The sequence below is a fragment of the Erigeron canadensis genome, chromosome 5 (genome assembly GCF_010389155.1).
Source record: "Erigeron canadensis isolate Cc75 chromosome 5, C_canadensis_v1, whole genome shotgun sequence".
Classification (NCBI taxonomy): Eukaryota; Viridiplantae; Streptophyta; class Magnoliopsida; order Asterales; family Asteraceae; genus Erigeron; species Erigeron canadensis.
The window spans coordinates 36,510,445-36,526,987 of NC_057765.1; the positions used below are offsets into that span (position 1 = coordinate 36,510,445).

Here is a 16,543-nt window from a genome sequence, read left to right on the forward strand (position 1 = left end):
TTTCCTGTTTCAATCAAGCTTTTCCATTGGTGACTCTTAATTAAATAGTTTAACCCATACAAATCCAAAACTGATCTAATATAACTTGGACATAATCTTGATTTGAATTTGGCCATGCCATACTTGTCGCACTTGGCTTCCATGCTCACTTAAAATGTTCAAAGCATACTAAGTATTTTTCTTGAACATACAAATAAACAAAATCAGATTTGCGACGAGATGCAAAAAGATTATCGTGTTTACAGCAAATATATGATCTGTTAATGGTACCATGTAAGCTACATGAAACACATCCCATATGTTCTCCCATATATAAAATGCCAGAATGTCCAACACTAGCAGGAAACTGCATTTATCATTATCACCCACATGCTGCTGCTGCTGCTATTTGCAACAAACAGAAGAATTGTACAGCTGAACCATGAATAATCTGCAAATTGCAATCAAGATACAATATAAGCTTGAAGAAACATATAATATTATGTTCTCATGATGCCATCATAGCTAATAGCGGCGGCATTTCCAACCTGTTTGTCTATAAATGAGTTGACTAAAGTTATGTTTATTAATAACGCATAAAACAGGTACGACCAAATAAACAAGCTTTAGTGGGACTAATAGGTCAAATGTCACACAAAAAGTACTTTCACATCCAAGTAACTTTAATCAAAATTATAGATTATTATTATAATAACACTGTTAAAAATCAAAGTTGACACACTAATTGCTTATAAAAAAATGAGTGTCAGCCAAACCCAAAACAAAACAAGAAAAACTACCAACATTCAGTCATTGACATGATACCATTTGAACCTGTTACCCAACCGCCCATTTGTAAGCATACTCAAAAGTAAAAAATGGCCAAATCTTTTAGTCCAAAAAAGCTTACTTGATTTCATATCGATCGCACCTAATACTTTCAGATTAGTTCATCTTCTCCGGCTGTCCCTCTCTCTTTCTCTGCGTTTATCTCTATCATGGTCACGTTCCTTCTCTCTTTCAGTATGTGAATCATAGGTTCTGCTCTTGTCACGGTTTCTACTGGATGATTTACGCTGTGGGCTTTCACTGCCATGATGACTTCGCTGACGCTTTCTTGAAGATTCACGTGAATCATCTCTTTTTTCCCTTCGCTCTGCAGATGTCCCTGCGATTATTAACATTGTGAATTTAAGACAGGAAAATTGAGATTCAACATAAAATGCGAAATGCTAAACAGTGAGGAATGATTACAACTCACTCTTATTTGGTGCATCTTCGCTATAATTTGTGAGGCCATACTTATACTGTAACTGTTTCTGATGTGCTGCCACTTTCTTTTCAACTTCTTCCTTCTGTATGCCCTGTTCTTCCAGGCTTTCACGATATTCTATCAAAGCAACCTCAATCTGTCTCAGTTTTTGTCTGCAAATGCGGAACAGTTAAACAGTCATGATTATAGAATGTAGATGAGAAGTACAAAAAAACATAATAAAACATAAACCTCAGAATTCCACCTGAGTCTATCTATTACTTCTCAAGAGTATGGCTTTCGACCTAGCTGTTTTGGTGTGACCCAACAGCCAGAAGGTGAAAGGATCAAGTCTCACTAGAGACTAATGCTCATGATAGGTAAATGTAGATGTAGAAAGAAGATCAATTACCTCTTCTCTTCATTTAGTCCATTATCGGAACTAGTGAGAATTGCCTCGGTGCTGTTACGCCCACCACCGCCATTCTCACTTCCAGAAGACGAATAGCCTAATCCAAGATCTTTAGTACTTCGTTTTTGCTCATCGTCACTGTCTTCGTCTTCCCGGGCCCACTTAGAGGCAGGCAATACAGAATCCGGCTTTGCTTTATTAGGGAAGGCTTTTAGCTCGGGTTGTGGGATTGGAATCTTAGTGGCCATAGACGCTGAACCTTTTCCTTCCGGAATAAAGTCATCTTCCACTTGATGATTCCTTCCTGAAAATCCCACAGGGCCTGTATCAACATTACCTTCTCTATGATGATTCTGGGGATATTTCAAGCTATCATTGAGTTCATAACCCCTCTGTTTTTCTGACTCTTCAAGATAAAGCAACCGTGCCACCATCATTTCTCTGCCACCAACAAGAGATAACCCATTGTGACGGCACCGTCTTTCCAGCTCAGCAAGAGGAAGACTCAATAGTTCTTTCATGGCTGCCCTTTTGCCAATTGCTAATGCTGCATCTGGACCAGTGTCATCAGAACTAGTCTTGTCTTCAGTTTCTGGTGCATCGCCAGATATGGAATGAAATGACACAACACCAGAGCTACCAGACCTAAGAAATGTAGAACGTAGCCCATTCACATATGCATCCGAAAATAAGAACCAGTCGGCCCATACTTGAAGAACTTTTAGAACTCGTTCCTGGAAGACGGACGAAAATTAGATATAAAAACAAAACAAAACAGTTTTGGGTTGGTATTGTAATTCTAAGTAAACAGGAAAAGGGGTTGGTTGACTAGCAACCACTATATGTTTTTTATAAATAATTAATGTGATAGTGACGATTAGATAATAATCTACAAGCTTGAGTAAAATGATTCAGTTGCTTGTATCATCACAAATAAACATTGAACGAATGTCAACCTATTCGACCTATTAACTTGTTTCCCTTTTAGATGAATTCCTTTATTTGAACAGTTAGCAAATACCAAAACCCAGATCAGCCATTTCATAAGTAGATGGGCCAAAATTACCACCTGTATCACAGAAAGTTACCTTCAAGGCCTCAGCAGTGATTCTTCCGGTGATACTTCGATACAGGTCATTAAAGCTTTCCAGTATATCAGGCAGATTCGCTTCAAACTTGGTGCGGTAAGCTGAAGCATTCTTTACAGGAGCACTACTATTATGAAGAATGTCTGAGACAAGCATGAGTCGTGCAACTTTAGTTGGTATAGGGGTTTCTTTAAGAGTCAAAGACTCGGTTAAAACTTCAACTATCTGCAATAAATGAAGCTGATATGAGCAAACAAGGAAACACTAACAACTATCATAATTCATAACTTCTGATCGTACCTCTCCAGCAGCATCCGCATTATCTAATGCAAAACCCATTGCTTCCTTGATTTGAATTCTTTCTAATGTTAGTGCACGAAGCATATCTTCAAACTCATCTCTTTGCGCATCAGTCAGTGTACGTTCAGTTTCCACACGCTGCCCATAAAGAGCCCATACAAAAAAAGTTATGATCTAGCTGAAGTAAGTTCAACTAAAAAGAATATACAGAGGTGACAAAACCGATGAAACTTGATGATGGATTTGAAAGTGCTTGAATGAACACCGGTGGACTTATGGTATGGGGAATTCAAGAATATTTAGTGTGTCAAATGTATGCATAGTTATATCTTTGGTTCAAGAATATTTTCACTTTTAACAAAGAACTTTTTGAGTTTACATGCAATTTGGGATACTTTTTACCTGTTTGACTCATTCAATTCATTATGTTACTTAACTCCTCTATATTTTATCCACTTGACCCATTAGAGATCAAAACAAAGTGAAACTGTCCATCGATAAGTAAATCGACTGATCTGGGAATATAATAACGAGATTGTACCCTGCTTCTTCCGGCAGCATATGTAGCTCCACTTTCCTCGTTCTCTGGGCTCTTGGCTGTTGGCAAAGCAGGTGGTACCCACCTAAAAATCAAACAATATCAAGTATCAGATATCATTAATCATATATTCTGTACAAACTAAATATTCTGTACAAACTAAAAGCACTATGTATGTCAATTAACAGTAACAGTTGCAGTTGTAGTATCAAAAGATGCTTCATGCATTGATTACCTCCCACTACCAGTTATCATAATGAAAGGTTCAGTTCGCCACCTATGCAAAGTATCACCCTGCATTTATGAAGCAAATGTAATTCTTATATCCATAAGATCTCAAATAAGTGTGCTTTTTTTTTTGTGTCATTGGAAGCAAGGATGCAGAGACTAAGTATGTACCTGAGCAAAGGAATACAACCTCCAAACATAGTAAGTATGCTCTTTAGAGCCAAGCTCGAATAAGAAACTAAAAAGAGGATTTCCACGGACCCGCCCCATTATAGCTTGCTCAAACGCGCAGCCTCCATCAAGAACATAAAGAGCCATTGTATCAATTACTTTGCGAAGACGGATATCTTCAAGCAGAACAACATTTATATCGGGTACATTGGGAGTAAGAACCTAAGCAACAATGTTACGATATACCGATATCAATACTTATTACACCAATGCATCACAGGACCGCATTTACCAAATTATTATCACAATTTATTTCAAATCCAACTACTTTCATTTTTTTCCAAAATGTAAGGTAAGATATAAAAGATAGAGTTAATTTACCAACTCGGAATTCTGGGTTGGGACAGCAGTAACTGGAGGACCAGATGGGCCAGATAGAATCACAGTGGCACCCTGCAAACAAGAAAATAACTCATAAGTCCCATAAAAGTCGTTACTAATTCAAATCATTAGCTCCAGAAGTCATGTATATCGCATACTTTTGCTAATACTAGGCTTTCACAAATATTATGAGTAACATACCTCTTTACTCCTGATTGCCATTTGTCCTGGAGGAGGGGCAGGGAGTGATTGAGAGGGAAGGGAAACAGATTTACCCCACCCAATATTCAATTCATAATCATAAACAACCACCCCTGGAACATTAAACAATTTTAATCATCACAGTTACTAATAAAGTTGAGGTTCACATGTTGCACTAATGATTCAACAAATTTATTATAAAACTAAATTTTAGATTATTCTTCAAATCTATCCTTATTAACAAACTACTATACTTAGCAAGATTTCTAATAATCATACAGATCAGATTGTTGAACTCCACTTCACACAAACTGTCATCTGTCATTCATGTTTTATTTATGTAAATGTTGCAGCTCAAGAAGTTGCAATATTCAAAAGGAATTAACCTTGCATTTCATCCTTTGCAGCTTGTCCATCTGCACGGTTCATAAAAGCCACAAAACCACAGTTCTTTTGCCTCTTGCGCTCCTCTTCTGTCCTTGGCCACATGATCTTCACACTAGCAATGGGTCCAAACCTTCCAAACGTCCTTAGAAGAAAATTTTCATCAACCTAGAATGTGCCAAACAAAAAATACAGATAATTAGATATAAATAGAAAGGCCAACCTGCATTTCTTCACCATATTAATAACACCATCTTACCTGGGGTGAAAGATTCCCAACATAGAGATTGGTGGTCTGAGGATCTCCATCATCAAAGGAACCGAATTTCCCACTAGGATCAAATTCATCCGGCAACTCATCAAACCGACTAGATAGCTGAGAAGAGTAAGATACAAAAATGTGATTCATTAAGCAATTAACATTTGAATATGTGTAGCTCCAGAACACACATTTATACTCAAGGTTGTAAATATCGGTTATCGGTTTATTATCGGCCGACCCCCGATAAGCGATAAATATGATATATCGGGGATATATTGGATACCCTAAAATGTAAAGGAATTTATCTAAAATTTATATATATACTAGCAATATATACAATTTGTAATGCAATACATTAATAATTAGAATATAAAACTGTAGAAAAGAAAATAATTACAATTAAAGTTTCGAAATTTAAGTATCTATAGACTATATTCAAAAGTAAAAAACGGTAGTAAAGAAAGTAATTACAATTTACAACTAGATTTTAAAAGATTATTAAAGATTAACTCAAAAGTTAAAGAATTAATTAAAAATTAAATAGAAAAAATTGAATTAAAGAATGTAATAAACCCTAATATTTGATAAAAACCCAGTTTTTTTTTTTATAAAAAAGTGGTCAAATTTTTTTTTGACCGATATTGACCGATAAGTGCCGATATTGACCGATAAGTGCCGAGTTTGACCGAAATTTGACCAAAACGATAAATTGCCCGATAAGTCATTTTTCTTATCGGTGAAGGGCCGATAACCGATATATCGCCGATATATCGGCCGATAAATCCGATATTTACAACCATGTTTATACTTTGCGGGCAGAGTAAAATATCTTACAGTTGAAGTAGCATTTTGACGCCCATCTTGCCATTGTTCGCGTTCTTGGTTTCTTCTTTCTCTCATTTCTTGTTCGTGCTTAAGTTCCTCCATAAAAAAGTCTATATTTCTTACCTTCCCTTTGTTTTTCTCCTTTGACCTCTCTTCGTCCCTCTATCAAAAGTAGAAATCCGTTATAATCAGCTAAACAAAAGTCAAAGGCACAAATGCAAGGCAGTCAAAAAGGGAATAGTACAGAAACGTTCATCAGTTCACTGACCTGTTTTTCATTTTCTTTACCCTTAGTTGCCGAAGGAGGGGGTAAGAAAGAAGGAACATACCTGCAGTGAAAATATAACGATGCATAATCTTCAATGCATGAGTACATCTTCTGAACAAGTACATATGCACAAACTCTCCTACACTTACTTTTTCACCTAAATATTTTATAAAGACCTCACGCCTAGTCTACAATGTTAGATACTAATATATCAAAAGTTAATAATGATCCAGTTCATGTTATATCATTATTCAGAAATCAATGTACTTCATATATCTGGGCAGTGGGCCACCCTTAATATGGGAGGAGAAGCTAAGCAAAACCTAATCACGAAAAGCATAACAGATGTTGATGGAGTCCAAACAGCATGATGATTCTAGCTCAGGCTAAGAATCAAGAGAGGTTCTCTTCTGATATCTTGACTTGGTTAATGAAGCACCAGCACTTGCTAAAATGATGCCCAGCATTTAAGAAGTGTCAACATTCAAGATCTATGCAACTCTTGCATATAGCTCCAGGCCGGGCGTAAGGCATTTTTACACAAAATATGTCTCCATACATAAAGGTTACACTATAGCTGTAACTAACATAATTTATTGTAAAATCTGGCATGAGCACACACTAACCAACTCTAAAGCATAGGTAATAAGCATCTTAATACAGGCTCATGCACTTTGGCCTTTGGAAAGAGCTTGAGCTCAACATCTCCTAGCTTAATGAGTAAAGAGGGATTGGAAAGAGTCAAAGAGAGAGAGAGATTAGAGAGTGAAAAAGCGAGAGTTTTAAGTTATAACACTATTGACAAGGATAAAATGTCAGTCCATCAAGACACAAAAAAACTAACACTTACCATACAGATAAAAATGTGTTAAAAATCTTATGCAAACATCAATAGCACTAGTTACTTGTTATTTAAACCGCTCTTAGAACTATATGATTACATAAAGCAGCATCTACATATAAAAAACCTCCTAGTTCCTTAAAGTTACCAGCCTGAAAAAGGTAAGCAAATTTTGATGACATCATCATCATCATCTTATAGCTTCTATATTCAAATGCCTTGTAATAAGAGCAAGGAAACATAGTTAAACAAAAGTGCTGGTTTACCTACTCCCCTTCTTTGAACCAGATACTTCTTTGGAATTTCCACCTGCGATTCGTGAATGATAAAAGGCCCACTTTCTTATTAATGTGTTTATGATAAATAAATCATTCATTTATCCATATATGTGCAACATAGTAATCACTCAAATGATTAAAAGAACAAAAATAGAATATGCAGTGCAATGCAAGGCCCCGTAACATGTACTAACCTGTTTCAGGTTTCACTTTCTCTTCGTTAACAGTTCCTCCTCGAACAAAAGCTCTTAACCCAGATCCAGTATCCCCCTGAAATGACTCCAAAAACTCGTGATATACACGAGTTGCTTCCTCATTCTCCCTCTACATAAATAGAAAACATTTATTACACTCCCCTTCAAAGGTCTAACTATAAGTACACAAAACACGTCTGCATCTATTAATTCCCACAAAGGCTTTACCTTTTTCTTCGCTTCTTCTTCTTCGCGATGCTTTTGAAAAGGCGTCTTTTTCCGTGTAATCGAAAAAGAACTCATCTTTCTGTCACACTGCTTTTGTCAGTGTCAAGATTGAAATGCTACTTTATCTAAAAAACAAACATATCATTCATTAACAGCTTCATCGTCTCCATTAACACGAAGAGCATTTAATCGTCAATACAAAGCTCAACATTATTACAAAATTCACAAAAACACATTCAAAATATTAATCACAAAAAGGAAGCAACTTTATAAGTTTATATCATAATGGCAGCTGTTTAAACTTATAAAATACAAAATTATGATCAAAACCTAGAGCTAGAAGCCCTAATTTCTCACCAAGCCTTTTGCATTATTTATAATAAGATAATAATATAAATAGCATGCAATCACATAAATAAATAAAAAAATAAAAAGGATGTAAATTTATAAACTTAAAAAAGACAGTAACTTTATATATATTTAAATCATAATCACAACTATTTATATCATTATAAAAAAGAAATAATCAATCCCTAATTTCTCACCAACGACTTCACATTATTTACATATATGATTATAATGCTAATACACACACAGATATATATATATATACATATAAGATTAAAAAAAAGGAACCCTAATTTCTAACAAGTGATTTTTTTACATATATAATAAAGAGATATATATCAGTTTATAGGGGAATTGAATAATAAAAGGGAGATGGTAAAACGGAGAAGATAAATGTTACCGTGATGTTTGATCGGTGAAAAAAGGTGGTTAATCGGAGGAATAATAATTCCGGTGGGACGGTGGTGGGGGTGAATTAGCTGGAAGAGGGGATGAAGACCCGATGAGGTTTTTATATTTTGGGCTTTTTTGTTGTGTGTATTTGTTAAATAAAAAGGTGTGATGAAACTTGTTTATTAGTTTACAAAATTAAATAAAAATTATTAGGAAAAGTTTGTATCAAACTTGTATGGACTACCCAACAAGTTTATTTTTTTTTTATTTGTTGTTTTTTTAATTTGTAATTAGCCTTCTTTTTTTAATTAACTCACATCTCCATACTTCACTTATAAAAGAGGTTGAATATTATCTATATCTATATCTATACTCTTTATATAAACAAATTATCCCCTCCCAATTTCAACTATTTACCTTTGAATTACCAAATATATCCTTTACATTTAAACTATCACCACATAATACATCATGCAAGTACCGAAATTACCCTTACAAAAAGGTGTTATTTATGTATTTTAACTTATTGATACTAATCCATCGTTATAAATTTTTGTCCGCATCTGCCTTACTTTTAGATAAACAATCGTTATGATGATAGCTTCATACAGATTATTGTTCAATATTTTGCGTTAATTAATTTAATAACCCATCAACATATAAACCCCTCTCCGCAAACAACAACGGAGGTTTACACTTTCAGCCGGACTAAAAAACACATGAGTTGAATCGCACATTTATGTAATAACACGGGATCGCCACTTAACCACCATTTTTTTCTTCAGGTTCCGCACGATCGTGCGGGTACCACTCTAGTTATTATTGATATACTCGTATCACTTAGGGGCAATTTGGTTCGCAAAATGTTTTTGAAGTAATTGAAAGTTGTTTAAGGAATTGAAATTTGAAGGAATTGGAATTTAAAAGTTTTAATATTTGTCTTGTGTTTGGTTGACAGAATTCAACGGAATTCAGTTAAAAGAATTCGAATATAAATTATGTCAAATGTCAAAATTACCCTTTATTATAATTTAAGTTTTCTTCATTTTATTAACATATGTACGAGTGAATTTTTTTTTGAAAAAGATTACTATTTATATATCTTAAACTTAATAACAATAATAATAATAATAATAATAAACAGTTGAACATAGATATAGATATATTCAGCCGCATATTCACACGAATCAAAATCCATCACCGTCTTTTTTTCTTTTTAACAGAGCACCCACTATCAAGATCTATTACAGACAGACAACACAACCGACTATGGAATCTCTAATCGCCATCTACGGTGGCTATTATTACGGGAAACTGTAACTCCAGCAAATTGTAACTTTGACGAACTGTAACTCCGACGGATTGTTACTTCAACAGTGGTTGTTAATTTGATTAGCACGAAGGTGGTGACAGTTACTCTAGCGAGATACCAAATCAGAGTACAAAATGTAGGAGATGAGAAGCAGGAGATGCATATATTGAGAAGAAATAATGTAAGGTTTTAATTGTAGATAAGGATTTTTTGTAAAATTGTTGAATTCCATTGGAATCTAAAACATTCCATTGATATATTGATGGAATTCAAATTCAGTGTTTTATGAAATTTGGTGGAAAGTTTTAGATTCCAATTCCATCATTTTTTTAACCAAACATGGTTAGGAATGGAATTCAAATTCCAATTCCTATGAATTCCAATGAATTCCAAATGAATTCCAATGGATTCCTTCCAACCAAACAGCCCCTTAGTCTCGCTAGTCCTTAGTAGTTGAAAACATTATTACAATCAAAAGTAAAACATTGTAACTTCAATAATATAACATATAAGAATATACCTTTATCATATAAGAATTTAGTGCTTAACAAGACATCAGGCAAACATGAAAACCTAATAATATAAAGAGACTGATATATTATTTTGGACAAATAAGCTTTACATAAATAATGGATACATGAGACTAAGTCAATCTATTTTGTTTCAAAAAAAAATAATTATGGATTAGTTGGGATCAATTGGTTTACCTTTAGTCATAAATGTTAAAAGGTTCGATCATAATGTCCAAAAAGACTGAAAGTCTTTTTCTATCTTTAGTATAACCCGAAAGCAACATCTTTATCTTAGATGGAGATAAATTTGTTTACATCGCCATACATCGTAAAAAATAATATTGTGACTTTAAACCCGTAAAGACATTAGTATGGATGGGAAAAAAAACCCCGACCCGACAAGATAATATGATACCCGATGAGAATACCTAATACCCGATCCCCTTTGGGGCAGGGATTGAGGCATGTCTACCCCGAACCGAACCGATATCAATACCAATATCTATGTATTTTTAAGTAATTAGTTTTGAATGTATATTCCCCTTATATAAATACAATGAATGTTTCAAGCTAATATCAACTAATTATATATCTATATTTCACAACTTGCACATTCATTTCAAAGCATACAAGTTTTGGCAATTATTATTGAAAAATAGTTATCCTTATCTAGTTTTATTCCCGGTGGAGTCCCTCGTAAGGTACCTGATGGGCGGGTAACATATCCTTTATTGGGTTCGGGGTTGGATTTGACACTACTCGCCACCAACCTATTGTCATTCCTAGACGGAGGTGTTTGGTATGAGAGAATCATAAAAATATGAAAATGTAATAAATAATGAAAATAGTGGGATAGATAATAAGTATTTGAAAAAAGGATGAATTATGTCGTTTGGTACAAACAAATAATGGATATAAAAGAAATGCAAAATTCTAATCAATAATTAATCTCTCTTATAAATATTAAAACATAAACTTTAATTCAAAAATTAAGTAATCTAGACCCATTATTGAATTTACCACTTTTTTATTAACCCTTGGATCAACATGCTAACATCATCTCTGACTCAACTTCCAGTCAAATACACTTTTAGTCATTCACCTACTGATAAAATTCAACAATACATATATTAATTAACATTCTATTTATCTAACCATATCAAAATTAATAGAGTTAATTACTAAAATGGTACCTTACGTTTGCGCCATATTACTGGTTTCATACATTTCCTTTCGAAATTACGCTGATCATACCCAACGTATGCAAATCTCCACTCGGACCATACTGGAGGCTAACGCCGTCAGCTGGCCGTTAAAACCTCCCCACGTGACTTGCACGTGAGGGGTGAATATGTAATATCGCATTTCCTAATTACTGAAATGGTACCTAACGTTTGTACGATATTGTTGGTTTCATACCTATATGTTTCTTAATTACTTAAATGGTACCTAATGTTTAGTTATTAATTTATTAATTAATTTATTTTTTTTAATTTGTTTTATTTTTCTTTTATAAAAATTCTCCAAAACTTGTTACAATTTAATGAAAATAGTCAGAATACACTTATAATCCACTCAAAAATAATACCAAATAGTTATTCATAACAAAATATAAGTTTTAAAGTTCACGAATAACCAAAAATAGCAATAAAGTATCATAAATAAACAATTTTTAAAAAATTTGCGAGGAAATTTTTTTTTTTTTTTTAAATTCCGGAAATACCGCAATGGTAATAACAGAAATACAAGTCAGTATTTACTGCGACACGAAGCTTAAAGCAATGTTTTAAATACCCGTAAATACTGGGTGATATTTCTGGTATTCCTGGATATTTCTGGTATTACCGTTGCGGTATTTCCGAAATTTTTAAAAAAGAAAATTTTAATTTTTTTAAAAATTATTTTTATGATACTTTATTACTATTTTTGGTTATTCGTGAACTTTAAAACTTATATTTTGTTATGAAATAACTATTTGGTATTATTATTTAGTGGATTAGAGGTACATTTTGACTATTTTCATTAAATTATAACAAGTTTTGGAGAATTTTTATAAAAGAAAAATAAAACAAATTAAAAAAAATATAAAAAAATTAATAACTAAACATTATGTACCATTTAAGTAATTAAGAAACAGATAGGTATGAAACCAACAATATCATGCAAACGTTATGTACCATTTCAGTAATTAGGAAACGCGATATTACATATTTACCCCTCACGTGCAAGTCACGTGGGGGAGGTTTTAACGGCCAGCTGACGGCGTTAGCCTCCAGTATGGTCCGAGTGGAGATTTGCATACGTTGGGTATGATCAGCGTCATTTCGAAAGGAAAGGTATGAAACCAGTAATATGACGCAAACGTGAGGTACCATTTCAGTAATTAACTCAAATTAATATGTCTAAAATTTTTTGGTTACCCTTTTTGATTTATATTGATCTCATATAACAGTTCTCTATCTATCTTTTAATTTTATTTGGATTTTATATTTGATTTTCTTATAAATCTTCTTATAGATTAATATATATATAAAAAGGCATTACACTTTTTCAATTTGTTATCAAATAGTGATTATTTTAACAATTGTATCTTCATTTAAAATTTAAAAACTTGCAAAATTTCTTGATCTATGTCAAGTAATATTATGATCCATCTTCCATTATAGTTTTTTTTTCATAAATGATTTTCTTACAAATAATTAATAACAAATAATTTTGTATTGGATTATAGTTTAAATTAACCTTATGTTTTGAAGTATAACTATATACTTGATGATATATGATCAGGGTTGAAAAATATGGTTATTATAGTTTATTGTGAATCATTTGAATGAGCTCATCGAATATATTTTGACAAACAATCATCATCGTAATATGAAAAATGTATGAGTATTGTACATCGACTACACATTAGCAAAATAAATAATAAACTTTTGCCCTCAATTCACCATATGCAATATCATGGACTCATGGTAGATCAAATTGTGTTTAACAAGGTGGCTGACATCGATGTATCCAAGGAATTTTGAAACATCCGGGTTAAAATCATTTTACTTTGGAAGCAGGCGTATGAGTATAACCCATAAATTGTTCCATTTGAGCCTCTTTGATGAAGGAGCATTAGGAAAATCAATAACTTCGCTATGGCTTCGATGAAGAAGATTACATGCTTGTGAATCATAAGCATAAAATTAACCTTACATAAAACCAATACTATTCGTGTATCAAACAATTTTGAGGATACCATGGAGCTTTATAATTTTGTAACTATATGTAGTCAACTACTTCCTACATTAGGCCAACCTTTTTAGCCTTTAACACAAAGAAAAGAAGCACTATTGTAATCTGTAGAAATTTTAATTACAAAAATGATACCTGAACTATCCAACATATTGCACAAATCATACACAAGGTTTATTAATTACGCCAGTCATATCCAAACTTACCACTTTTCCACTCGGACCATACCTGGACCAAACGTTCGTTAGTTATGATGTTAAGTGGCCCATGTACAAGTATGAAATTATATTTATCAATTAGTATTATTTAATAAAAAATTATATTTCTAATGACTATTATTTAGTAATAAACTATAATTTTATAAAAATTTATTTATATTTTATAAATATTTATTTTTTAAAAAATATTTACTTTTATTTTATGAAATAATATTTAATTTTTATATTAGATTATTTTTATTCTATAATAGTAATTAATTTTTATAAAAGAATGTATTTTATTGAAAACAATAAATATATTGAATTATAGATCCATGATTATTTTGACAAATGTGTAATTTCATATTTATTTATTTATTTTTTAAAATTATTGCACGGTGATTGTGTAGGTACTAATGCTATACAAGAAATTAAAATATTCCTTCTAATTCACCTTTTTAAAAAGAAGAAAATAAATCTTGAAATACATATCGATCAAGATCATTATAGATATATAATTCAATATGAATAGTTTTTAATAAAATGTAAATATTAGAAAAATAATATCTTTTATACACTAATAATATATTTTTTTATAATAATAAAATGTTATATTTTAAAACAATTTAAATATTTATAAAATATTAATAACTTTTCATAAAATTATAATTTATTACTACATAATAATCATTAACAATAGTATTTTTAATTATTTATAGCAATACTAATTGATAAAATATAATTTTATATAGTAAGGTATTAATAATAAGGGCAGAATACAAAGGTGGTACTTGAAGTATAGTAAAAAAATCTTAATAAATTTTTATAAAATTATAATTTATTACTAAATAAATGTCATTAACAATATTATCTTTTATTAAATAATATTATTTGATAAAGTATAGTTTTATAAACTAAAATATTAATAATAAAAGTAAATTACAAAAAAGGTACCTGCAGTATAATGAAAATTACAGATTTCATATCTGTACATGGGGACACTTAACAGCATAACTAACGGACGCTAGGTGCAGGTATCGTCCAAGTGGAAAAATGGGAAGTTTGGGTATGATAGACGTAATTAATAAACCCTGGGTATGATTTGTGCAACATGATGGATAGTTTAAATACCATTTTTGTAATTAACCCTCTTATTTATCTGTGGCACTACATAGAAACTAAAATACACTTGCCGGGTGGATGAGAAACCAGTGTCAAACCTTAATATTTAAAATTATATTTATACTATGGTTGATTTGTGAAAAGAATAACCGGTTAATTGTGACGGTTCTTAATTTATTCATTACTGTGTTAGTTTTTATAGTATTTAAGTATTTTTTTCGTTGTGTTAGATTTTTATAAGTATAAGTATAAATATAAATTTATTTATAGTATTTTCTCGCATTTCACGCGGGATATGATCTAGTTAACATATATAACATCATCAAAACAATTTTTTTTTTCCATTTTCACCCTTGTAGAGAATGGAAAGATCAGAAATCATTCTCACTTCTTCATTCGCTTAACCTATATTATGGTGCAACCAAACAACGAAAGTGTTTCTTATTTTTTTTTCTCATTTCCGTTCAGTCGTACCAAACACCCCATGTGACTTTTTTTTATTATTATTGTTATTCTGCACTAGTCTGGTGACCGTGCGTTGTGACAGCTTAAAAGGTGATCACAATGTTAAACGGCGATGGTGGAGATGGAAAAGTGACGGTGATGAACGGTGCTGATGGTGTTGATTGCGGCGGCAGAGATGGAGGGCGGCGATGGAAATGGAAGGCGGTGGTGATGAAGGGTCGGGTGTGTGTTACGATTAGTCAAAAACGGGGGAAAGATGTCATGGGGGTTTTAATTTGAAGTAAGTGTATTTTTGAAAGAAAAAAGATGTTGAAAGTCTTAATCCCTTTTTTCTTTGTAAGAGGTTATAGATTATAGATAGAAAAAAATGCTGAAAGTCTTAATTCCTGTTCTCTTTGTAAGAGTTTATAGATATAGATTATAGATATCTACCAATAAACTAAAACAAGATTGACATGTTCTTGAAATGACACGTGGCATAATCCTTGATTAACACGTGTCCTTTTAATTTATTTATTTTGTTAAATTAGCGTTTTTAGTTGTATATAAATTCAATTTTCTTATTAGATTTAGAATTAAACTCCAAGGCTTGACTTATTAATAAAAAAATATATTATAATCTTATTTGATTGATCGTTTTCCCAATAATAAATTTTTTTCTTCCTCAATTCTTCAACTCCTATTACTTATATTAATTATAATAATAAGTTATTAACATGAAAGACTTCAAATATTTGAGTTTACGAACCAAAATCACAAGGCTATTTGTCATCATCAACTATGCTTACAAGTTCCGATTTTAATGTGTATTTAAAACTTTATGATAAATCCAAAACTCTAACTAAACATATAATATATTTACCGTTACTGTTTATTATAATTTAGCTTCGATTATCGATTTAATTTAACCACAAATTATTTCATACTCACAAATCATGTATGAGACATATTTAAATTTTTTTATGATACATTCTATATAGCTACAGTACCTCGTATGGGTATTAGGACTAGTAGATAAATAAATAATGAATAGCTAAAATATTGCATCTCCAAAACCCAAGGTACCTAATTTCACTCTCTTTCAAACCCGAGGGTACTATCTGTTAACACTTTTTCAAAGCCTA

The 16,543-nt window shown here is 32.0% G+C and overlaps 1 protein-coding gene across 3 annotated transcripts; it reads right to left on the bottom strand.

Annotated features, from left to right (window-relative positions):
• LOC122599341 (protein RRC1-like) lies at nt 1-8,705 on the bottom strand. Of its 3 annotated transcripts, none has more exons than XM_043771843.1 (19): nt 8,579-8,705; nt 7,831-7,909; nt 7,603-7,732; nt 7,397-7,439; nt 6,290-6,350; nt 6,031-6,183; nt 5,194-5,310; nt 4,937-5,102; nt 4,551-4,663; nt 4,350-4,421; nt 3,969-4,190; nt 3,805-3,863; nt 3,573-3,654; nt 3,032-3,169; nt 2,732-2,956; nt 1,644-2,377; nt 1,241-1,404; nt 890-1,147; nt 1-430 (listed from the first exon to the last, which is right to left on the bottom strand). In XM_043771843.1, exons 2-18 carry the CDS (start codon nt 7,903-7,905, stop codon nt 930-932), a joined length of 2,772 nt encoding a protein of 923 aa, XP_043627778.1. In that variant the 5' UTR covers nt 7,906-7,909; nt 8,579-8,705; the 3' UTR covers nt 1-430; nt 890-929. The 3 variants fall into 3 exon arrangements, with proteins under 3 accessions (XP_043627778.1, XP_043627777.1, XP_043627779.1); XM_043771842.1 differs by having other exon boundaries at nt 7,831-7,955; XM_043771844.1 differs by lacking the exons at nt 7,397-7,439; nt 7,831-7,909; nt 8,579-8,705 and having other exon boundaries at nt 7,603-7,676.
• Nucleotides 8,706-16,543: the final 7,838 nt, after the last annotated feature.